We start from the raw sequence: 25,491 nt of genomic DNA, 5'->3' as shown, positions 1-25,491 counted from the left end.
GTTAAAACTTCACTCAAATGACTGAAGAGAGTAAATAATAGTGTTTCACTTTTGTTGTTAGAAGAGAAATTTACTCTACTTATCCCACTGGACAAAATTACAAATTTTAATTTGGAAAATGCTCTTGCATAAGAGACTGACTGAGGGTTACATCGAAGCAAACTAGTTCAAAATCTACTTTTCCTTCTCCATAATCATTCTCTATCGCGCCAGGGGATTAAATGTCACCATAGCTTACCTGTTTGCATCATCTGTTACCAATTCGCCAATCAATAAAGCGACAAAACCCTGAGAGTGTTAACCACTCAGAAGTCGGTTATTACTTCCTTTGTCTATTGTAATATATTGCGCAAGAAATGATGGGTCTGACAAAATACAGGTGCAGTGCTTAAGCAAATATCCGTCTCCCTCAGTTATTACTAACTGCCGTACGCCAGTACTCGGCGACTCACTCACCGTCTTTTAGTTTTTCATAGACATCGCGCTCAAACCTCACGGGTCACATCTAACACAGGGTTTTTGAGGGGTTAAAGGAAGTGAAAAAAATGTGAGTAACCCATCTCATTTGAAATGTGCTGAAATATCTCAGTAAATTTGTTAAAAATGACGCAGTTACACTCTAAGGTAACAGAGAGCTCTTCTTTCAGTTACGGCTCTGTTGCTTATTGTATGACACACCAATACATCGTTAAAATTGTAGAACAGCAAGAGAAGCGAAGGCGAACAGAGATGTAGCAACATCCTATTAGTCATTGCATGATGAGCGAAGAGTCAATCGTGTAGATTTAGACTTATTTTTTATTGAAGTTTTCACATAGGGACAACCTCTTAACTTCCTTTTGTAGAAGCATCTTTTTCCCTTTCCTTTTTAGTGTATATAGTAGTGTGCTTCTGGAATAAATAAAGTATGCATGTATGTATGTACGTATGTATGTATGTATGTATGTATGTATGTATGTATATACGTATGTATGTTTATTGAAATTTTTATTTTGGAAAATGTGAGGTTGCTTCCTTTTTTCATTCAATGAACATTTTGGTGAGCCTGCTCTTCAGGGAGAGTTAAAGAGTACCGCTGCCAAAAACTAAGAAATAAGAAAAAAAATTCAGCAAAACTGGTTTCGCTGAGAAAAGATTCTTCAGAGATATAAACCTTTATTTTGATTAAAACCTGCTGACGGCACTAGCCGACAGCGAATGCCGCTCAAAGTGGAAAGACAGTTGAAATGACAAATTAAAATTTGTCATATTTCTAACGACTAAAAGTAAAAATAATCGTACTTTCAGATGAAAAGTGCTATAGTTGCCATCCCTTTGTAAGAAAGAAAAGATTAAGATTTTCTTTCCGGTTTCTTTAAGACAACAGAAAACTAATGTTTTGAAGTTGCTACGGTTTGTGTCTTTCCTTAAAAAGCGAAGTTGCTTCACGGCTTGGAAAAGCACAGTCCATCAAAACTGATCCTTTAAGAGTCCTTCTCATACTTATAGGGATCCTTCTAAGACGTTTTAAGCCCATGGCAGCATTTTGAGTGCTGTAGCATTTAGCTGTCTGTGATGTAACGCGAAAGGAAACAATTTCATGAGTGACATTTGGAGAAATTACTATTTCTATATAGTTGCAATATTATTAACTAAACAAAAAGGTTTCCAACCGGCACACAATAAAAATAACTGCATGGGTGCTAACAGCCTAAACTTCCTCCTATAGTCACTCTTCTTTACGCCATAGAGTGATTTTGATATTCATTGTTTTCGTTTCTGTCGTGAAAACAATTGCTTTACACGGACCAATTTCTAGATTGACTTTACAAACATGAAATTACATCCTGTGTATTATATTTAAAAATGCGACATTACATACAAACGCTGTGGGGAAAATGACACGCAAGTCATTAAGCCTGTAGCAGTATAAGTTATCATTAAACTTACAAAGGCTTCTATTAGGTGAGGGCTGACAAATCGTCACTCAGAAATTCGCACGAAAAGCCGGTACCCTTAATATTTCAATATATAGGCAATCCTGAAATGTAAAATTGCGAGAGAATTTTAATCTACAAACTGGTTTTCATCAGTATTTTTAGCTGCAGAGTCAATAATCAGTATTTTTGGGGTTCAAAAACTTCGAATGTCACGTGATCAACAAACATATTCTATGATAAGGTATTTAAATAAGAGGGCATGAAATAATGATCCTCCATCGAAAATGTTTGATCAAAATATCACACGCGAAAGAAATGTGTTGGTGAAATAACCAGGCTTTCTCCACTAGTCCTCAGAATATAATATCGTCATTTTGTGAGGTGAAGATACCATATTTATCTTTCACATGAGGAGATATCGATGTCACCATGGCGATAAGTGACTGTGCTTTTAGGGAAAGCTATTTGATTTTACAAATATTACCAATTGAAAATAAATTCGTTATTTCTGACAGAGTTTTTTTCTCTCTAAATGGAATGTTCTTGATCCCGTTGTGCAGGAAATATCTTTTCTGCTCGGAAACCCATTTTAAGGGTAGATGTTTCAGTAAACTTTAAATGATGAGTTAAGCTTATACATTTTATCGATACCTGTCTCATAACCTAGACATTACTTGACCGTTTGGAAATGCGAAATTTTATCACAAGCGATCGCTAACAGAAGTTACCAGTATGACATAGAACTAAACTCTGTATCCCATAAAATGACATAAAACACCTTGTAACAAGGTCTACAACTAATTTTCTTTGGCTGTCACCTCAACAGACAGCCGGTCGATGCTCACATTATATTATCAAAGCAACTTGTCGTGAAACATTCAGTAGGAATCTGACGTGAAATTCCCCTTTTTTCTCCTCTTGTGCGGTTTGCAAATCGATGGGGTATTCCATTGTTGCACATTATTTTTTCAAACCAATTTTTTTTTCATCAATCATCTTGTTTAATTTTTGCTTGTTCTGATTAATAAAAAATATGTTTAATACATGACTTTAATCACTAGTTGAGTTCGTCCAAACGGCGCTGTGGCCTTGTTTAATTATCACGACAATTTTTAAGGCTCTATTCTAACAACCTTGGATCCCAATTTGAAACCACAAAATCCCAGCCATTTAAACTCATTTTAATTTAACGAAGCTTTACCGTTGAAGACACAACAAAAGAGCTTTAAATTGAGACTTGATAATGAAATTCAAATTCACGACTTATGCACTCCCTTCTATCACCAATTTTATTTATCGCGTGGCATTTGTGTTCTAACGATGAGTCAATGTCGATAGTGTTCAAACAAAGGTGACCCCTATCTAAACGAAAAGAACAGTTCACTTGTATGTCCATCACGGGGGCACTTTTTCTTTGCTTTCTTCCTCCAAGTAAACAGTTTCTATCCTGTGTTTGCAATTTATTTACACTTTTAGGAGGAGTGAAATACCGTGTCTTATGCTAATTGGAAACATAAACGCCAAATTTCCTTTTTCAGAAGACTGGCGTCACCAAGCTGCTTACTCAGCCGGCAGGCTTATTTCAGTGATCCACTGGTTTGACGGAACTTAGTTATCAGTCAAAGACGCCGAGTTAAACAGCAGTGCACGCACCTCGGTGGATAGAAAAGGGATGAACTCAACTCATACAGCCCAGCTGAATGCAACTCCATCACCATCTCTGGTGATGAGGAGCGACGTCGAAATTTACATTCAAGTGGTTTTTTTGGTCATAATTTGCATCGGCAGCGTGTTGGGAAACGTCTTCGTTGTAGGAATTGTGATCTTCGATCACAAACTCCACAAGCCCACGTACTATTTCATCAGCAGTTTGGCTACCGCAGATTTCCTTGTCGGGGCGATTTACATCCCATTTTACATCATGGCATCGCTCGCTCAGAAGTGGTATATTTCCCTCACTTGGTGCAAATGGCATGCAACTTTCATTTCAGTGGGTCTTAACGCCTCTTTGGTTACATTGTCTTTGGTCAGTGTGGATCGCTATCTCGCCATAACCGATCCGTTACGGTAAGAAATAACTGCTAAGATACCTACTAGAAAAAAAAAAACTTTCAATTAACCTCGACCTCTTCTCTGCTCTCACTGAATCAAAACTTATGCAATAGCTTTACAACACGATTATCACTCGGCTACGCAATAGCGTCTGTTTATATTCTCTTTTTAACTGAGTTCCTGAGCACCTCAGTTTTATTTACCAACCCATTCATCGAGTATTATGTACAGTTGATACAGGCAAAGAGCACGGGCCAACAATATCTAAATTATGGTTGATTAAATGATTACATGTTGATGAATTCCAAAACCAGGAAAACGAGTATTCAGTAGGTCATAGAAGTTCATTTCACCCCAGCATCAGACTACAAGGCGCCTTGCAATGAAAAATGAACAAGAAAAGACATTTTTTTTTTAACCTTCGTGTCTCTGGTATGCCTTCAGATTTGATAAGTAAACTGTTGTTAATCCAAGATTCGGACCAAAAAAAGCTTGGTAAAATTTTCTGCCCTGCACGGGGTTTATAATATGCAATATTTCGAAAGCAAAATTCTAAGGGTCTTCAACAGCTTACGAGTAAAAAATTAATCCGGATACTGGTGTAGGATTTAGACACGAAAAACCATTTGCAAAGCGGAAAAATGACTAAGAACAAAGATTTTATATGTTTGATTAAGCCCTGGTTGAAAATGATTCGCACTAAACGATAGAAAAACGTTCAAAAAAGGACTAGAGAGAGCAAGGCCTTTGTACAGAAAAAACGCTCACTAGATAGCCTCAGCGAGATTAATTAACGCACACAGAGAGTTAAAATGAAATTAATACAGTTCATATCAGGTCCAACGTCAATGGGTTTTAAAGGATCTCTGAAAAAGACGAACGTAAGCCTAAAATAGACAACCTTATCATTTAAACGGAAAATAAATTCGGACTTACCAAATCAACAGAAGTAGCCTTCTTTAAATAATTAAAATCGCGTAAATCTTCATGGGTTCATATTTGAAGATCGTTAATTTACATGTCGTACTATACTAAACTTTAAAAACGATAGGATTAGCGGTCACTAAAAACAAAATCAAAGCAACTGCCTTGATGGTTTAAAGTTTTTAAGGAGAAACTTAGGTAAAAGCTGTTGACTTAAATTAATTCAATATCGCTGAGTCTGTCTTGTTTGATTACATCTATTGATATTGAGGTTCGAAAAATTTTCTTCCTCGTTAAAAAAGAGGTAAGTTAATTGAAACATCTGCAACAAAATATATTTGCAGAAATGATGGAAATGATGTTTCCAACCGTTGCATACAGCGTATTGATACTCTTCTAATGCCCTGGTTTCTGTGCTAATCATCAAGGCAACTCGATCAGTATGAACTTAACTTCATGAACTATTTTCATAATCAAAATCAGTTCTCCTTTCCCCACAGTTCAATGTTTGGGAAACACAATCAGGCAGCCACCTGCAAAGTACGCAGTTGCTTTGTTATTCAAATAATTTAAAGCAATATCTATGCTCCATCAAAGTGGTCCTCCAAAAACATTAATAGCAGAGGTTTCTCCAGCCTGTAGAACATGCATCACGTTTTTGCGTTTAAAGGCAAACACGAGGCGAACTCGAGGCGAACGCGAATTAAGTGCGACAATCGCGTTTCTTTTCACGCTCCCTCTCACGCGTGGCTATGTTTTCGTGTTTGCCTTGACTGAAAAACGCAGAAGCACCCACCTGTTCTAGCTAAATTTAACCGCACCTCGTATATGCCTAGAGGCATATAATCACTTTTAACTCCAAGTCAGCTTTATTCTTTGACAATTTCGTGTTTTGATCAAAAGCAGAACTGACACGGACTATTAAGAAAAAATTCTAAGTTCCTATTCTTTGACAGCTATTTGACATGCGCTTGTTAATTTGCATTGTTCAGTGTCCTGCAGTGCGCAAATTTAATCATGGCTGTATCAAGAGAAAATAAAAAGAAAGCCGGCGGGAAAGGCTCACTGACTTTTTGTTTTACTTCGAGTGGACTAGATCCTTAAATCGATCGTTCCTCAGCTGTCAAATAAAAGAAACAATATAGCTTGCCTGAAAAAGAAGGCGTCTTCAACACGAAACTACGAGTTCAGAGAAGTCTCCTTCTTGTTAACTGCGCAGAGAAAAAGATGAATCAGTCTCGTTCTTCGAGGATTGAAGATGCCACTGAATGCAATCATATTTTCTATAAGTCATTTCTACAGCTGTCTTTCTCCGGTTCTTATCGTAGCTTCCTTATCGCAGCAGCTGTTATTACTTTAGTGGCCTGTCCTTTCACTGTTCTGTTGAACGCCATTGTAATAGCGGCCGTGAAAACCAGGCAGCAACTGCAAACTCTCACTAACATCTTATTGGCAAGTATGGCGCTGACAGATCTAATCACTGGTCTTATCGCACAACCCCTTTACATAACCATGAGTTATTACCTTGTAATAGGAAGAACCTTGCGCGGAATTTGTAACATCAGTTTGACTGTTAACATCTCCTATTTCTTAACATTCTGGGCGTCGGTGGTACATTTGTTTTTAATCAGCGGAGAGCGGTATTTCGCTATGAAATACACTTTTCGTCATGGCAGTTTTATCACAAAAGGTCGTCTTCTGGCAGCTTGCGCTGTACCGTGGATTACCTCAGCGCTACTGATCTACTCGTTCACACAGTCAGCAACCTTGTTTTACATTCTGGTGGCAATTATCATTTTCACGACGATCTTACTCCACAGACTTGTTTACAAAGAAGCCAAACGGCACGAGAAACAAATCATGTTGGAACAAGTTACAGAAGAAGCCAGGACTAAATTTCAAAGGGAGAAGAAAGCGCTCAAATTAACATCGATGATTTTCGCTGCAATATTTCTTTGTTGTGTACTGCCAATAGCTGTCAGGTTTGTAACATTGAATGTTTTCGACGAGTATTTTTCGAGTGATTCGAAAACATCCTTGCGTCAGGCTACCTTTGTGCTGTCGTTTTTCAACTCACTGATCAACCCTGTTATTTATACTGTACGAAAGAGAGAGTTTCAAATTGCTTTTAGAAAGTTGCTTTCACCAAAATGTTTTAGGGAAACTGTGGAAGTAAAAAGGAGCTTGGGGATGCCCCGCCCGAAAAAAAGTATTGTGATTCCGGAGGATATCCGGGGAGATGAAATAACTAACACATCCAGAGAACTTGGCTCACTCAGAAGAGTAAACGAAAAAAAGGAAACGAAAAAAAAAACAAAATAACACTACTCAGACAGTTATGAAGTGAGGTGAAAACGATTTTTTTTTTAGCTTTTGAAACAGGTTGTCCGGTTTTTGTCTCTTGATAACAAGACAGACGGACAAACCATAACTTGAACCTCATAGCAACTGTGAAAAATAGGTACCCGATAAGTACGTGTATCTGCTGCAGCAGCATGGGACTCTTTAATTATATTTGTGATTCAAGTGTTGTCTGCTAAATTACAAACGTGAAATCTCAGAACAGGAATTGGGAATATTGTTGATTGTGCCTCTACAACTGTAGCTGAGCAATATTTGCTAAATGATGAAATCATACATAACGACACTTATCATGTACTGAAGAGCAAGAACATAAACGAGGACACAACTGCTGAAGACTACTTTAAAAAGAATTTTTATTGTGACAAAAGAGAAGCGTTATAGAAATGGAAGCTGCATACTGAGTTTCAAATAGAATAAAGTCCGTGGCTGTTAAAAAAATCAAAGAAATGAGGTGTTTTCATTTAGAAACTAGTTGTATCAAACTAACTCGACTCTGAAGCCTTCCTTAAATCTGTAAGACAAAGGCAACTGTATCTTATAATTCAAATAGGGAATACAGTGTAATATATTCAGAGTATTTGTGGTGTACTTATTTCTGCATAGTTGTCGTAAGTTTATAGTCCAGTAAAACTTCTAATCAGAAACAGTGTGTTTGGTTGCATTTTGTACTTCAATTAACGTGTGTAAAAACAGTTTTCGTGAATGTGCCTGTGAATATTGAACTTTGACTTATTATGGGCTATCTGTCAAAGAAGACTCTCACCTTTCAGAGTGTAGATTAAGCCTAGCATCAGTATGCATACTTTTCGTACTGTTCACTGTAAATTTCCCGAGGTGCTAACAAGGAGAATTTGTTTCACAATCAAGAGCTTCTTTAATTCGTGATCATTTCCTTTATTCTCGTAACCATAGGGCATGATTCCGGTCAGCGGTTATTTTATAGGAAGAAATTAGATGCTCGTCGCTCGTACGCATTGAAGGTTAAAACATTGCCATAGCTTGATTGCCATCATTTTACCCCCCAGGTACCAGACTATTCTGACCACGATGCGCTCGGCCGTGCTGCTACTGGTGGGCTGGGTCCATTCCATTTTCTGGGCATTTGCACCGCAGTTGGATTGGGGCGAGATTGTTTATCAGCCCAAGACTTCAACTTGCCGTCCAAACTGGGGCGCAAAGGGACTGGCGAACAGGGTGTATACTCTCGGTCTGGCATTGTTGCCATTTGGTGCTCCAGTGATCTGTATGATGTACTGTTACTGCAGAATCTTCTTTGTTGCTCGGTACCACGTGAGAGAGATTAAAAAGAATTCGGTGAATACGCCTGGCTCCGACAAGATCGGCCAAAGAGCCATGGAAACCAAGGCTATGAAAACGTTGCTGATTGTTTTGGGAGCATTTATCGTATCCTGGCTTCCATACACGGTATTGTCGGTGGCCAAGATGATTTCCAAAGGATCTTGGGAATTCTCGAGCAGTACTCTGAACGCAGTACTCACGGCTACACTCTTAAATGGCTGCGTGAACCCAGTGATATACGCTATTCGAGACCAGAGGTTTTGCAAAGCAATGAAACGTGTGTTATGTCCGCTGTCGTGGAAAGACTCTCAAGAGTTCAACAGCTATCTGTCCAGTAGGAGAGACACGACGAAAGATTCGACAGCGCAGAATATCGAAATGGGAAATATCAACTTTGCTCAGGAAAGTTGAAATGATAGGCGAATAAGTACAGCCTATCTAAAGAAAGACACACGAAAAACTCATGTTATGAATCTTTGTCTTTGTTCCGCTTTTAATTATCTCTAAGTGATAGAAACAAAAGCTCAGAAATTTTGGACAATCCAGGATTGCACCGGTTTCCCTTTTCTTCTTAACCTCGTTAGTTGGTATAAACAGTCGTGCTACCCTCTCGACCAATAGAGAAGCAAAACTGAAAGGAGTAATGACTAAGTCACTCTCATTTCCGACATTTCCCGCGCTTTAGGCTGCTTGCATGTAATCACTACGAGTTCTCTTTGATCTACGCTTCGCACCTTGGTTTTGGCTCTAGAATCAAAAGTGTTCCACTTTAACTGTACTTCTCACCATTAAGAGTACAACTGAGATGGACTTTAAAGCATATATTTTGACTTTCTTTTAATTATAAAAATATTAGCCTAGCCAGATATAAATTACCGTCTTCCTGATTCCAGCAAGAGAAACACACCTCTGTCCAATTGTTCCACTAATGCTTGATTTATATATAATTAACTTAAGTCAAAATAACAATTTTCTCCAATTAATTGAATTTATTGTTACGTAAACTATATTCTTTTATATACATAAGCTCAATCCGATATGCATTTTGATTGGTTCAAAATCATGATCTATTGGAGAACAGACCCACAGATGACATCACCATTAACAACATTTAACCTTTCGATCATATATGGCAAATAGGCTCCATGTTGCCGTAGGTCTGTTCAGTAATAGACCACAAGAAACTCGGCTGCCCCTCGTGAACCACTGTTTCGTTCTTGTGACATGTTGCGTGACATGTTGCGTGACATGCCCTAATTTGTCAAACCCGTAATTAGAGATTCCCGGATGTTGGAAAGTGTTTTCTTTCCGCCATTAAAGACGGCTTGTTATTTACCACAAGGTCTCTCCTTTTTTGTCTGTTAAGTGCTCTCAAGCATATTGATACAGTTCTAAGCACATTTAGATGCAATCTGGGATCTAATTCTCAACAGACGCACGGCAACATGAATTTGTTTTTAAAAAATTAAGTAGCTCCAGAAATCTAAGAGTTTTTAACCTCTTGTAGCATTCAACATTTGATTTTTGGTTAACTTACCTCCGTAAAGTATATCACACATGAAAATGTCAGTATTTCAAATACAATGTGGACCTGACGCACATTTCGACATGTGTTAAAAACACTAAAAGAAGTGACACTGAATGAAACAAGAATTGCTGACATAAATAACCTTTGAAAATTTGAAAACGAAATAACTATACGTGCATTCTGAAAAACGCAGAATAATGAGCGTCACCCCTTAAAATTTTCGAGGAGGATTCTTGAACACAACACTAACGTCCAGGCCCCGGTTGTTCGAAGGGCGGATAGCGCTATACACTGGATAAATCTCTATCCGGTGGATAGCGCTATACAGTAGATAAATCTCTATCCGGTGGATAGCGCAGTACGTTTTGGTAACACTTATCCGCTGGATAGCGATTTATCCGTTGGATAACGTTACCCGCTCTTTGAACAACCGGGGCCAGAACACCAAGCTTCCTTGTGAGCTTTAGACCACTTCGTGGTACTTTGTTTTCTCTGTTTTACCACATGAAACAATGATGCCACTTTCTATGAGAAAATGACAAACGAAACACTTTCAACACGAAAGAATACACTCTCATGGTTATCTGGCGAATTTTTTGGGAAGTTTACCAAAACAAATTACAGAGTAAAAGGTACTTTTTGTTTTATGCGCACTGTTTAGAAAGTTAACGATCAAGAAGTAAAAAGTAAAAGCATTCAAATAGTACGACAAGTGTCGTGACGTCCATCAATTTTTTTTTTCAGTCACCCACTGAGGTTTACGCGATGAATTCGAAGTTAAGTTAAATGCTTCTCTACGAGAAAGCTCTCATCTTTCTGATATTTATGTTCTTCATCATAAAATGGAATTCACATTTTCGTCAAATCGTCAAAATCACATGAAACTTCGGCGTCCTCGCGCGCCCAGGATGCAACACGATTCCTTTTTCCGGGGAGAGCTTCAATCTCAGGAGGAAGGGGTCGTACCCACTCATCGTCCAGTTGGTTTTGGCGATGAAGGGGTCGTAACCTGTCGTCGCCCAGTTGGTTCGCGCTTTGAATGGATTGTTCCCTATCATGGTCCGTTTGGCCTGAGTGATGAAGGGGTCTTAACCAATCATTGTCCAGTTGACTCGGGCGAGGAGGTGGCGGTAGCCAATCCGTTTCATCATCGTCATCAGATGTATCCTCCGAATCGGACTTGCCATTCACAGGTCCGTTTTTAAGACTTTCAACGGAGTCCTTTGTAGAGGTAGCCTGGGTGTTAGGACTACTCTCTACAGGTTTATTTTTAGCCGACTCGTCCAAGCCCTTGACGGGACTGTCCGGATTTGTCTTTCGGGTTTTATTCACTTGTGCGTAAACCGGCGGCTGGTTTTTATCGATCGGTGGGGGTGGAGGTCTCCAGTCAGGAGGAGCTTCATTTTCAACAAAGTCAGAGAGGGAGAACGCACTATTATCAACCCCGGCAGAGCCCATAGACGAATCCACAAGGCCTTCTCTTCCCGTTGTCTGTTTCAATTTGACGATACCATCGTCTTTTCCTTTACCGTCACTAGATGTTACCTCTTCATATATCGAGTTCACGCGAGAGACATTGGGACTACGCCTTGGCCTGTATTCCTCGAGGCGTACGACGTCATCCAGGTTGTTTTCTGAGCGCGAGTTCGAAGCCGCTGAATCGAGGTTTCGCGATCCAAGATCTTGACTAAAACTCGCAGAGTTTCTATCACCTTCGAACATTCCCACGTCGATTTCGTCATCTGCAGGCGCAAAGTTGTATCGACCATCCACACTTCCCTCGCTGTCGCCACTTGAGGACAATTGTGAGGTGCTTTCCGTCCTTCGATTGCTAAGAAGAAAACCCAAATGATGTGAGAAAGGGCGTGGCCGACGAAGATTCAGGGGTGCATGTGACAATAAAACAACCTGACTTACCCTGGCCACGAATGCTACTAAGGGGCCGACCATTTAACTTTTGAGAGGGGGAGGGTGGGTGATTTCTCGTCATTAAGAAATTCTTTTTCCAGCAATCTGCTGTGCAGGATATTTTTTTCCGATTTTTTGGTACATTTTTTTACTGTTAAATTTGGGCTGCATGCAATTTTTTTCTTTCAACAACAGCTTGCAGGAATTTTTTTTTTAAAATCACCCACCCCCCTCAAAAGTTAAATGGTCGGCCTCTAAGATGCTGGTGTTAGATTGCCGCCCCCTCCCCCCGCTGAAAAACAGAGAAAAAAAAAAGAAAGAAAGAAGACAAAAATAAAGACTGACAGAAAGAGGAAAAAAAAACAGAAGATAGACAGGCAGACAGACAGACAGACAGACGGAGAGAAAGAAAGAGAGAAAGAAAGAAAGAAAGAAAGAAAGAAAGAAAGAAAGAAAGTAGAAAAAAAGAAGGAAAAGAAGAAAAAAACTTTTAAATCAATTACACAGATTGGAATAGGAAATACATAGCAATGCAAACTGGTAGAAATTCTCTCGATACTCACTGGTAAACATACTTGAGAGAAGGATCCTCACGATTACTGATGTGCAAACTTTGCCCTGGAAAGAAAAGCTCACCATAAATTAATCAGTGGGAACTACCGTATTCAAGTTCTTGTAGATACAAACTGACATAAAAACAGTAAACAAAGTCGGGTTGGACAGTGGGAACTACGCATTAGTCTTCGCACGTCCACAGCATTGGTCTCCAGGCTGCCAAGAAGATTTGACCGCGACAAACTTGGGACAAATAATAAGGTTTATAAATTTAGAAGAACTCCCTACGTGGTGTTACTTACGAGAACGCTTGGTTTGTCTTCGCTTGAAACAAACAAACGCGATGATAATGAGCAAAATGAAAAAACCAAGCACGACACAGACAACCGCGACTTTTAATCCAGAGGACTGACTCAGTTGCCCCGACGTTACAGCAAACTTATCTAATAGAAAAAAAAGAACATAAATAAAAATAGTAATAACAATGATAATGATAAAAACAATGATAAAGCTGTTAACAATGACGAAATCTAGAACAGAAAATTTATCACCAAAACCAACATATGACAAAAGGTTCTTTAACTCACCAATATCAGTCTTGACGATGAGTAATTCCGAAAAAGGACCAATCCCTGCGTTACTGTACATTCGGGCTTTCACTTCATATTTGGTGTCTGGTTCCAGACCCTTAATAAGGTAAACAGTATCCAACATCCGGGGAACTACTTTCCCATCAAACTCTGCACCCTCTGACTCTTTATACCATATATGGTAACCTAAGATTGAGTATGCAGGAAGCTGCAAATAAACAAAAAACATGTCAGAAAAAAGTGTGTGTTTACTAAGGAGACATAAAATGCACTGGACTCTTTCTTACTTGCATTTCTCCACTTCTATGAAAGTTTAAAAGCGTGAAAAGGTGCCATAACTAACTTCAAAGCCGATCAATTGATCAGCAGCCAGTGGCAACATGACTAACAGGGGTAGTGATGGTGAGAGATAACATCAATCAATCAGTTTATTATATGAGCATACATAAAAGGAAACGTCAGAGGTTATCCCTATCGAGGACGCTCCCTACATAAAATACAAAATAGATACATTTTCACCTTGCTAACACTGCAAGCGATAAAACATTGTGTAATCAGAAGCTAAGATAATTCATTCCTGTACCTTCCATTTGACCATCAGCTGATAAGCTCCATTCGATTGTACAACTAAATCCACAGGAGGTGTTAGGGGAACTGTAAACGGAACAGGAAATATCTTACCATCAAAGGAGTCTCTTTTTCAGTATTACTGAGACTTAAAATACAAAACATTTTCCTAACAATCAGTACTTGTCGTAGGTCGGAAAATTACGATATAATGGGAATTCTCTCGATAGAATTGCAACCATTTATTCTAAAATTAATATTCTCACCCAGCTGTAAGGTTGTTATTTTTTTTGAAACAGCTCCGCTCCATCTTTCTATCCCATCGTTCCTTCTTCTTCCTGCGTATACCCTGACCATGTAAGCTGTATAAGGGGAGAGCTCTCGTAATGTGAAATTTTGTGGGCTCCCGACAATGTTGTGTTGGATGAAAACATCCTTAGAGTTGTTCCCATTCTGAGGTTTGTAGTTGATTCTATACAAAATGGTGCTGAGATATCCATTTAAATCTTCTGGTTTTACCCACGAGACATAAACAACAGTCGCGTTTTCGACAGTCAATTTCAAATCCTTTGGGGGTGACGGAGCTGAAAGTAAAGAGAAAGCAATGTGTTCAAGTTAGAATAGGTGTCCATGCATTGGCTTTTTATGACCACACATGGAAGAGTTTGGCTTTAAAATAATCCTTTAACTATTTCTCCGTTTCGTATTTTGCGGCAAAAAAGTTTGCATTATCACTAATTTGTCTCTGTCATCGGTGACTGTAACCGTTTAAGTTGTTTGACAGGGAAGAGAGAATGGCGAGTTTACTATTTAAGGGAACTCGAAGGACCACGAAGTACTTCAATTCTGAGGTGACATATCCAAACAACCTTCCCCTCCCCCCAAATCAAGAGCGTAACTACATACAACTTCTCATAGATAAAACCACTCTGTAAGAAACGAAAGTTTGTGTACCTGTCACAATTCTCTGGAGAGAAAATCATTGCAAGCTACGTAAGGTTTTATTTTTAAGAATTTCAAAATATTCATCATTTCACTGTGCTAAGTGTCGAATACCCCAAATGTTCCTAAGCGTTTGACACTTAGTGCCTTTTTCGTATCAGAGGTTAACTATAGAAGATGAACTACTCTTCATACCTCCCTCCAGAGTTGTCACATTTTGCGATGACAGGCTGTTTTCACTAGTGCCCAGTCCATTCTTTGCCTTCACTCTGAAACTGTAAGCTGTGAATGCTATCAAATTGTTTACCCGTACTGAACTTCCTATTATGGTGTCGTTTACTTGTTCCCATTCCCCCGCTACAGTCTTCATCTGCACCGTGTACTGAAGAACGAGATCCAGGGGGTCAGACTGGGTCCAAGTCACTTCTAAAGATGTCTCCATGATACTTGTGACCGAAGGCTGAGAAGGAGCTCTGGGGACTGAAAGGAAAAGCACATACAAATAATCATCGTATTCCCGTCGTTTGCAAGAACCTCCGGTCTACACTAGGCTCGATCACCAACCGCTGTTCTAAATATCCTCACACCCTCCCCGTAGTTCCTTCTAGGGAGAATCAAAGACCGGACTCGAGAAAATGGCGGAAATCGAGAGAAGGTCTATACTGATCTAGATATATTTTAAAATGAACTTCAACTTTCCTGAGCCTGTGCTCTGCTCTTCGTAAATTCTGAATATCTTACCTCTCGCAAACCTCGCGACTGTATCAAGAGGATTAGAGCAGTTACACAGGAAGGAATTTTTAACAAGAGATAAATCAGGAACGATCAGCTCTTCATTGGCGTTGACAATGTAATCCGGGAATTTTTGTAAATCTGGTAGCTTAGAACTCTGTAGGTACCAGGTCACCTGAGGACGGGGACTTCCTTCCACTTCACACTTCATGATCGTTTTGCTGTTCTGGGATGGAGTCTTTTGAAAATCTGTAATCTTTGCTTTAGCTGTGGATGTTCGAACAGTTTTCAATGAGCGTCGAAAGAAATCTCCTTTGGATACCCTTAGATTTACTTCACTTCGTTCCGTGATTGGTCGAGAAAATTCGCGCAAGCCAGTAATTTAACCAATCAGGAGAAAAACTATAATCAACCACGACATGGTCACGAGCGCATGCTCTTTCCGAGTAGAAGTCTGCTTAGTTATACTTACACCGATTTCTCATTGGCTCCGTGTGACTTATCCCTTGGTGCGATTGGCCAAAGTCATTATTTCCGTTTCATATCTACGACACTGGAACTAAATGCAGTCTTGAACAATTTTCATGAGGGTCGAAGGTAATCCAGAATTTCATTGGTTTCACTTTACCATATTCATGTGATTGGTCTCTCGACCAAACAGATGCAAAATTTTGCCGCGTTTCCCCACGTTTCAGTGAGGCTGCTTACTTTCAATTTAAAACCTATTACCACCTTGTTGCACGGCTAGTTTCCTCTATTCTAACCGGTCATTACAATCACTGAGATCTTATTTTTACAGCGTTCAATCGAAACACACATCACAGTGTACGTGTATGATACTACTACTGAGTAGGTATTTAAGTAAATCTGTGTCCTACATCCTGGCTATGCCTTGCCTCTACAAGCTAACGGGAAGTAAATCAACTGAAGATCTCGCGGGATAAGTTACAAAGCATTATGACCACGGTTGTTTTCAGGAGGGATACCCCTACCCATTAATCTCTAACCAGTTGAACAGCAGAGTACGTTTGGCTAACACTTGACCGCTGGATACTGATTTATGCGTTATCCGCCTTTTTAAACAACCGGGCCTTGATGACAGAGCTGAATAACGTATACGCATGCGCTAGGTTTTGCCGCGGCAACACGGATTTTGAGTCGTTCGCATGGTTGATTTCCTATTCTGTTGCTTCGAGGTATCGTTTTCCTTGTCGCTTTTCTTTTACAGAACAACCTTCAAAAACTTGGTACACCCCCCAAAAATTTTCAAAAATTAATTTTCTCCTTAAAAAACCTCTGGAAATAGGAAAGTGCCTTCGACGAAAACAGAGTTCCTAGGTTTTAAAAGTCAGTCCTTATTATTTTCCACTAATTTCGCTAAATTTTAGACCTAGGATACTTGAACCCGCGTTATTGACCGCATACCCTCTGACGTAGCATTTCATTATTCAGCTCTGTCGGCCGTGATGGGTTGATTTTAGTAATAAACACTCAGAATGCCTTAATCGCGTACACAGTGGGCATAATCTCCACTCTTCAATCCCACAATATTAGGACCAGCATATCGGAACCTAATTTACCTCCGATCTTCAAGTCAACCACTTGCTGTGTTGAGCCTCTGCTGTTCCTGGCTTTGCACGTGTACGATCCTTCATCCTGTGGCTGAACATTATCAACACGGTACTGATTTCCAGTCCCAGCAAGGTTTACGCCATTTCGAAACCAGGTTATGGTCGCTGGGGGAATGGACTCCGGCTTGCATTCCAAAGTGACACTTTGCCCTTTAAGAGCATTCACTGTGTTGGGTGGGACAATGAAACGTGGGGCAACTAAATTTTAAAGAAATGAAGATTGGAGATATTAGTGACAAGTAAGTGGAGGTTGTGCCTATTTAAACTCCTAACGAAGAGAAACACGTCTTGTCCTAAACCAGACCCCTAAATCACTTCAGTCTGTGCTCGAGTAACTACTACATGACCTAGTTAACCAGCGAGGACCCCCCTAGGGGGGTACTTGGCTCAAGTTTTTCTGGGTATGTGCCGCTGGCCTCTCAAAACCCCGACCCTATTACAGTCTACTCTTTGGCCAATTACAGACCCTATCTTAGTCATTTTTGGTAATACGGTAACAACTTTTCAACTGCGAATCTTCCCATTTCTAACTCCATACATACTAAAATTTTCTCACCCCAAAGATCCTGAAAATGTGCGACCCAATTCTAACAACTCTATTGAAAATGCAACTCCACTACAGTCGATCAAGTTGTAAAAATGCGACCCCATCTAGCACCACTTTCCCATTGGCCTACCACTAAGAAGTAATCCCCTCCCCCCCCCCCCCCCCACTCCGCCTTCGGCGAGGACTCTGTAGCTCAGTGGTAGAGCATAGGACTTACAGAATCCAAATGTGAAGTTCACGGCAGTAAAAAATCATCAACATCTTGCTACAAATTTACTACTTGAGTTGACTTACATAAGACGATTAAGTAGGCCTCGGCACTCGCACACCCAGCAGTGTTGCAAGCTTTGCAAACGTGCAGGCCTCCATTCTGGTTCGTGACGCTGGAATATGTCAGATCTCCATTGGAATGAATCTGTACAGTGGCACTGGGAACAACGTTTGTTACGGTTCCACCGCTGTTCTCTCGCATCCAAGTAACAACAGGCTCGTCGGGGCCACGGGCGCGGCACAACAGAGTTGCACTGCTCCGTTCGTCAACGGTAACATTATTCGGGACGGTTGTGAACACAGGAGAGTCTGAGACATGACAGAAAGAGAATCGCAAATTTATCTTTGCTTTCTCGTATGCGTCATACAGAACAATATGGCCCCTTGACTGCTAAGAATGACTAGCATCTAATTTCTCCTTACAATATCACCCCTGAATCACACACTAGGGTCACAAGAATAAAGGAAATGATCATTAACTAAAGAAGATCTTGATTGTTAATCAAATTCTCCTTGTCAGCACCTGGGGAAATGTATAGAGAACAGTATGGAGAATATGCATGCTGATTTTATGATGTAAAGGTTTTTTTTACTGAAAAAAGGGTGATAAGTTGGGTGGAAAATTTGTTTATATGAAAAACATACACTCTTGTCTTTGTCTATCTATTGGCACGAGTGTTTCTTAGCGCACATAAAATTATGAGGCCTTGATCAACGCGAGCCAGTAAGAAGTTTGCAGAGAGTCTAGGTACCAGATCTCCAAAAAACCTCTCTCCAACTCGTCTCTGATCTTCCCACGGGAGGAAAAACATGTGTCATGTAACACTGATAATGAGAACCTGCTGTTAGGCTATCTTGAAATAAATACTAAAATTTTCGTAATTAACCGATTTATAGACCCAGACCTTACAGTTGATTTATTGACAATCATTGCATTTAAAAAAACTGTCAGTTCTTTAAACCAAATATGAAAGGCAGCTTCCATACCGGCGACTAAAAGGTATGCCTTTCTTTCACTTGTTCCTGCATCATTCGTTGCACCGCAGGTGAACCAACCACTGTCTTGTTCCGACACGATTTTCACCACAAGCGTTCCATTTGATAGAACACTGAAGTGCTCATTATTGATGATAGGAGTTTGTGATTTGTACCATTTGACGGAAGGAGCAGGAATTCCGGTTGCCTGGCACGAAAATGTGGCTGTTTGTCCTTTAGGAATTGTTTGGTTTCTGGGAGATGTTACAAAGTTTGGTGGCACTATAGATAAGGAACAAATGAAATGAGTGGCAGTGTTAACCCTCCTTAAAAAATTGCTAACTGAAATTTAATTCCCTTCAATAGGAAACTGAACTTGACATATACTGTATATCAAACAGCTTTAAAATACACCTACAAGTAGAAGTGCATAATTTGTGAACATTTTCCTTACTAAATGAAATAAAAAATAAACCACCACCTACAGAATGATTTACCTTGAATTTCTAGGTAGAATTTACCAGAAACTGATCCAAATGAGTTGTTCGCAACACAAGTATAGAAACCTTGATCATCAAGAGACAAATAATTCAAATTCAAGCTGCGATTTGTTGTGATAATTGTGCCATTAAACATCCACTGATACTCAGGAATGGGTGTGGCATAAGCTCCACATTCCACCACAAGTTGACTGTTAATATTCTGTGTCCTGTTCACCATGGGCTCAGGAAATCTTGGAGGAGCTAACACGCACAACAAAATAAGACATACAGTAAGTCTTGTGAGCCTACAGAGTACATCCCATAGCGCACTGCTGCTGAAGTTTACCCCAGTTTCTGAAGCATGGAACAACCAAGAGTATTGCAACACCCCCCTCCCTCCCCACCCTGTCAGATGGGGCCAGTCTAATTAAGGTAAACCTCAAGTATCTCTCTCAGTTTGTGTAACATCTCCTGCATCTATTAATTAGTTAATTTGGTTAGGCAGGGGACATTAAAGAACCCAGTCACGAGATTACTGTGATGTGGTCTGGCCTGTTTACTGGGAATTGTGGGGGAGGGGGCATCTTCAAATAAGTTTCCTTCGATTGTTTGTAAACTGCTGATGCAGTCTGGCCAAAGTCCCCCAAAAAGTGTTGTGATGTGCATTTGATCATATCCACATGTTGATTTGCACAATATAAACATTAAATTATTATTATTATTTCCCCCCATAAATCTGCTGATACCATTTCTACAGGTTTGGACAAAAGTAATGCAAAGTTAACATAATTTAATGAATTTTGTGGCTTTTCCAACTTTTTGAAGCAATTGGACTCTAAACTAAATTTCTGTGTCATCTCCAAAAATTTTTGAGGTACATGTAGTTATTGTCTTCAGTTCCCAAACTTTTGGGGAATCATTCTCAGGGAGCATTAGTGAGTCCAGAAATTTTGAGAGTTTGCTCCTCCCAAAACTTTTGCAGGGAAACTTTCATGCCACATTTGTGAAAGCAAACCACTCAATAACTTATTGAACTTCCTAACTGTGATTGTAGTCTCCATTCACCTCTACAACTGAGGTAAACTTGAATGAATGAATGAATGAATTCCTTATTTATATTGCACCCTTTCTACACAATATTCGAAGGCGCAGTACCCCCATCAATTTGATAGACACTACACAAAGATAGACCACAACACCGGGCACTATGTGCCCTACTCTTTTCGAACAGTGTGTGGTTCTTTAACATCCCACAATTTTTTTTTCTCACATATAAGGGCTTGTGAGACGGGACCTCCATTTATAGTCCTTATCCGAGAAGACTAGAAAGTCTAGCCATTTGCAGATAATATTACAAAGGCAGCACTTTCTTCTCAGTTATTTAAAGACCCTGAGTGTTGGTCCGGCCGGATTTGAACTCACAACCTCCCACACAACAGTCCAGCGCTCTACTAATTGAGCTAACCGGGAGGTGGTTAGCTCAATTGGTAGAGCTTGGGGACAAAGGCAAATTAATGACTGAAGTTTAGAGTCTAACCAAAGAATATGAAAAAGAAAAATGGCCTCTGCAGAGCTAGGATCTGGATTGCTACAACTGGAATCCTGCTGGCTAAGCCTGAGCACAAGAATGTGCACAACTGCCACTCTCCTAAAATAAATCGAGAAGAGGGAGGGGGCTACACAGACTACACAAGAATCTAAATAAATATGATATGATGATGGTAACTGATTAACCTCTCTCTACCTGGAGGAAGAACATTTACTGTGACTACCTGTCAAGCCAGGAACAGCTTACCGCTATCCATGCAGAAAATAGCATTGCTAAATTCTTTTAGGAACTCTCTTTGGAAAAAATTCTTTGAAGAACAGCAGCTTTTAAATAATTTTATTCTGTGATTTAAATAGTTATACTTTTGTACTATTAATTGATTTTATCTCTTATCTCTTGTATTTTATTCGTTATATTATCTCATAGTTATGCCATAGTTTTTAACATCCGTATTGTACATAATTTTAGAGGGCCACAGGTTTGTTAGTATTATTTACTATTTTAGTGCTACCCTCTTTAAATAAAGTCTTTACTTTCTTACTTAGTGATACTTACTTACTTACCTCACAACAATTGCTGATGACTGTACTTTTTACATAAATAATTATTACAATAGCATAGTTGAAATATTTTGCTGGACTCACTCTGAACTTTCAAAGTTGCAGAGGCTGACCTCTCTCCAACATCATTCACAGCTTTGCAAGTATAGGTTCCAGCATCAGATTCTGTTACAATGGAGACACTAAGAGAATTGTTTGAAAGGACTGTTATGGAGCCCGATTGCTGAGACTGCAAAGTAAATATGGAGCCATTGGGTGTGGTCCACTCCACATGAGGAGCTGGGTTCCCCTCTATCACACAGGCAAATTGGACAGATGAGTGTTCATCAACCACTTTGCTTATAGGTGTCCTTGTTATACGAGGAAAACCTTAAATAAAAATATATAGCTGATGAGTAGAGTGAATGAAATTTTGCAGTTAGAACTTGAAGTATAATTTTTAATGCAATCGCTATTGTATATATACATTAAATAATTACCTCGAATGCGTAGAAATGCCAGGGCAGTGATATTCCCTTCAGAATTCTTTGCTGTACATACATAGCTACCATCATCCACATGTTGAAGATTGACAATCCTTAAGGCACCAGGGGAGGGTTCTTGCCGCCGATCAGCAGGAATGTTCCCATTTAATTTGCTCCACATGATGCTTGGAGGAGGAATGCCATTTGCATCACAGTAAAATGTGACTCTGTCTCCTTCACTTGCAGTTTTGTTGCCTGGTCTTGTTGTAAACGATGGAGGGATGGGTAGGTCTTAAAAAATGAATTCAGTCCAAAAAGTAGAGAGACACTTAAATATAACAGTTAGATAATAGCACAGATGGCAAATACCCATCCAACCTCAATTACTTTAGATTCAAAGACTTTCTGGCCAATTATTGTTTAAGATTTTAGAACATCAGTAAGGGACTTAAAGACATCTGACAAATTACTCACAGAGGAAACAAAATGGTCATCTTGGTTTAAATTTAAATTTTTTTGTTTTCCAGAGGATATATATATATTAGTATAACTTCAAAGCTGAGCAAAGAGTTTCCAGCAATCTGATTGGTTGAGTGGTTCCTTATATGATGCTACATATAAACCACTCCCCGCAGTTTATACAAAATGTTAAAATAAAATGTTAATAAATGTTACTGAAATGTTATGATTTTAGAAATTTCTCTATTGTTCAGCTCTGAAATTATACTAAAACAACTATTCACCTCAGGTTCAGTGAATATTGTCAAATTAATCCCCTTGACTTTGTCTCAGGGATTATTCGACGATATTCGCCTCGCCTTCGGCGAATAATTCTTAATTGTAATTAGAGACATTATTAGGAAGAGTTTGTACCATTAAGAAATCATTCCACTGATATCAAAAATGAGAAATCGTATAAAAGGAATGTGATTTCGTATCCTGAAATAGATAGATCATCATGTGTTTCAGTTTACATCTGTAACTTACATACCATTTACAATCAGGGTTGCACTTGCAGAAGTTGAGCCATAAGAGTTGTGAGCTTTACAGATGAACAAGCTACCATCATCACTCTTCATCAAATTATTTATCTTCAGTGATCCATTGCTGAAAACCTCAAATCGTCCACCACTAGAAATTGTTGTATCGTTACTATTTTTCCAAGTTAAAGTTGGCTTTGGATATCCAACAACCTCACAGTGAAACAAAGCAGATTGTCCGACATATGTTGATGATGAAGAAGGTGTTTTAGAAATACTTACCATTGGGACACCTAAAATAGTAATGAATTTGTTAGTCATCATAATTTTTTATATGAGGTTCTGGGAAATTTTTGATTAAGTGTTGAAAGACCGAAATAAAAGTAATAAAGGGGCCAACCAGGACAAATCTTATTCCCCTAATCAACCATTTCACTGTCAGAAATGATTAAAATGTATCTTCTCCTCGCAATATCAAGATATTATCCTGCAGACAAGTAATGAGATTAGACAAACCTATCAGAAGGAGTGTGTCATCTTGATGTAACATTTAATTCTCCTTTACAAGTAGCAAAGAAATATATAGAAGCTGGAGAAGAAAATTACAATCTAGATCTTAATAACTAAGATTTCATGGAAAAAATGTACGATACCTTGCACAGTTAAAGTTGCTGATTTTGTTCCTGTCTCTCCCGACTGTTTGTCAGTGGCTACACAGGAATAATTCCCAGAATCAGAAAAGTCTAGGTTATCAATCTGCAATGATGTTGCTGAGCCAGAGGGGGAGATGTTGCCTTTAGTGACGTTACTACCATCTTTTAGCCAGTGGTAAATGGGTTGTGGGACATCTATTTGGCATTCAAAATTGATTGTGCTCCTTTTAACAACAGATTTGGAAGTCGGTTCCTTTAAGAAGTTTAGCACAGCATCTGTAATTGTAATAGAGTTTGACAAAATGACTTTCTTAAAAATCATAAATTGCTTATTAGATATTATAGGGTTAATACTCAACAAAGCTTGCAAACCTATCCATTTGCAGTTTCCATGGTCTTTCTAAATGCAGGGAAGGGTGCAAAATGGAAGAGAACCCTTTAGGAAGTCTAGCTTAAGTTCCCCTCACTTGGGGAAAGGAATTTAAGAATGGAAGTGCATATACATGAATAGTGAAGAAGAGAGAAAGAAAACACTCTTACTCTGCCAACATATAGGTGGTTTACAACCAATCTCTAGAGACACAGGTAACAATGGTGAAAGGAACAAATGCTGGTGGTCGAACAAAAGAAGCTAATGAGATATCTATTGTTTACGTCCACCAACATGGCGGAAATGACATAACATGCAAACCACCCATTAATGTAATTTTTCCTTGATTATTGTATCTAGGGGTATCAAGCTTATTAGGGGTATATGCTTTGACTTACCTACACATAATGTTATGTTCATTAAAGTAAGGAATACAATGACAGCTGGCCACATTTTCTCGTTGATAGCTATTTGGTATAGTCTTGAAAACAAAACAAAACATTAATTACAAAGCGATGATTTTTGAATACTTGCAAGTTACAATTAACAAACATCTGATATATATGTTGTAGGTCAATTTGTTCTTTAGGTAAATTTGTTTCAAACTAGGTTAATTTGATCTCAACCTAGGTCAGTTGCTGATGTCTGTCTGTCTGTTTTTTTTTTTTTTTTTTGAATGTGTTGAGATGTCTGGAACCTGAGGCAAATAATTGTTTTAGTATAATTTCAGGTTCCAGACATCTCAACACAGCCAAAAAAAAAAAAAACAGACAGACAGACAGACATCAGGTACTGACCTAGGTTGAGATCAAATTAACCTAGTTTGAAACAAATTTAACTAAAGAACAAATTGACCTACAACATATATATATATATATATGTATGTATTTGTCCACATGAAAGTTTCTATGAGAAAGAGAGTAACCAATAAAAATTAAAACAAAAATGCTTCTAGCTCATGGTTGGAACTGGTCCCTGCCAATTCTTTGTTGTTGTCTGGCTCATCGATTTTAAAAAATTAAAAGGCGACTTTCAGGTGTCCACAGTGTGACTAGCGAAAATTAGGACTTCTCTCTTCGAATGTAAACAGTAACAGAAAGTATAAACAACTGAATGTCTCAATGACACCTGCGTGATCTTATGATCATTGGTTCGAGAACTGTTTACACACACTTTCTGTTTTGTCAGTCATTACTACGTATTACCAATAACACAAAGTCAACTTGAGAGCAGAACTGTACTTGACTGGACCAAAACTACACACAAGCCGGTAAAATTATACATATAAAACTGAAGCCTCTACAGATCACAGCAAGGGATGACAGTGCTAAAGAATAATGAACCCACGATCACCCCGCAAGGAATTAAGAGCTTACCTACGTCGCTCAGTTTCGAACCATGGGTGCGAGGGTTTGATTCGCAACAAACTTACGGTATAAATTTTCTCATAAATTCAAATAACTCACTATTGGGAACTCAATCATGAGCCTGGTTCGGAATTTAGGACCGACTTCTTCCCGATCAAAGCCTCTAGGCAACAAGCGAAACAAGACGCCGTTCGAAGGAATGCTTCAATTACTGCGGCCATCTTGTAACTAAGACCGCACCAGTCCTTTCGCCGGACTTGATC

At 39.1% G+C, this 25,491-nt stretch overlaps 2 protein-coding genes and 1 long non-coding RNA gene across 6 annotated transcripts; 1 reads left to right on the top strand and 2 right to left on the bottom strand.

Annotated features, from left to right (window-relative positions):
• Positions 1-9,899, top strand: LOC111332178 (trace amine-associated receptor 9). 2 transcript variants are annotated; one of them, XM_088728191.1, is made up of 4 exons: positions 1-547; positions 3,458-3,986; positions 6,716-6,877; positions 8,285-9,899. In XM_088728191.1, exons 2-4 carry the CDS (start codon positions 3,592-3,594, stop codon positions 8,967-8,969), a joined length of 1,242 nt encoding a protein of 413 aa, XP_088584317.1. In that variant the 5' UTR covers positions 1-547; positions 3,458-3,591; the 3' UTR covers positions 8,970-9,899. The 2 variants fall into 2 exon arrangements, with proteins under 2 accessions (XP_088584317.1, XP_088584318.1); XM_088728192.1 differs by lacking the exons at positions 1-547; positions 6,716-6,877 and having other exon boundaries at positions 3,258-3,986.
• Positions 3,085-5,172, bottom strand: LOC148727409 (uncharacterized). Of its 2 annotated transcripts, none has more exons than XR_015989856.1 (2): positions 4,908-5,172; positions 3,085-4,012 (listed from the first exon to the last, which is right to left on the bottom strand). It is a non-coding gene; the product is annotated as an uncharacterized LOC148727409 (long non-coding RNA). The 2 variants fall into 2 exon arrangements; XR_015989857.1 differs by having other exon boundaries at positions 3,085-4,009.
• LOC111332159 (contactin-1) lies at positions 9,365-25,484 on the bottom strand. Of its 2 annotated transcripts, none has more exons than XM_022937446.2 (18): positions 25,328-25,484; positions 24,260-24,342; positions 23,492-23,767; positions 22,850-23,131; positions 21,874-22,149; positions 21,479-21,763; positions 19,301-19,546; positions 18,816-19,085; positions 17,853-18,137; positions 16,961-17,209; positions 15,390-15,647; positions 14,844-15,128; positions 13,973-14,290; positions 13,723-13,793; positions 13,137-13,347; positions 12,852-12,992; positions 12,558-12,612; positions 9,365-11,917 (listed from the first exon to the last, which is right to left on the bottom strand). In XM_022937446.2, exons 2-18 carry the CDS (start codon positions 24,312-24,314, stop codon positions 10,936-10,938), a joined length of 4,545 nt encoding a protein of 1,514 aa, XP_022793181.2. In that variant the 5' UTR covers positions 24,315-24,342; positions 25,328-25,484; the 3' UTR covers positions 9,365-10,935. The 2 variants fall into 2 exon arrangements, with proteins under 2 accessions (XP_022793181.2, XP_022793182.2); XM_022937447.2 differs by having other exon boundaries at positions 25,238-25,477.
• Between the last annotated feature and the right edge of the window lie 7 nt (positions 25,485-25,491).

Source organism: Stylophora pistillata, chromosome 7 (assembly GCF_964205215.1).
Source record: "Stylophora pistillata chromosome 7, jaStyPist1.2, whole genome shotgun sequence".
Lineage (NCBI taxonomy): Eukaryota > Metazoa > Cnidaria > Anthozoa > Scleractinia > Pocilloporidae > Stylophora > Stylophora pistillata.
This window is presented reverse-complemented; position numbering and strand designations above follow the sequence as displayed.

Coding starts and splice junctions, on each gene's coding strand:
- LOC111332178 (XM_088728191.1), top strand. CDS start 3,592: ATGAACTCAACTCATACAGCCCAGCTGAATGCAACTCCATCACCATCT. Junction 3,987..6,715: donor GCCATAACCGATCCGTTACG/GTAAGAAATAAC, acceptor CTTACTCCACAG/ACTTGTTTACAAAGAAGCCA. Junction 6,878..8,284: donor GTACTGCCAATAGCTGTCAG/GTTTGTAACATT, acceptor TTTACCCCCCAG/GTACCAGACTATTCTGACCA.
- LOC111332159 (XM_022937446.2), bottom strand. CDS start 24,314: ATGTGGCCAGCTGTCATTGTATTCCTTACTTTAATGAACATAACATTA. Junction 22,150..22,849: donor TGCAACCCTGATTGTAAATG/GTATGTAAGTTA, acceptor TCATTTTTTAAG/ACCTACCCATCCCTCCATCG. Junction 12,993..13,136: donor CATCGTCAAGACTGATATTG/GTGAGTTAAAGA, acceptor TTTTTCTATTAG/ATAAGTTTGCTGTAACGTCG.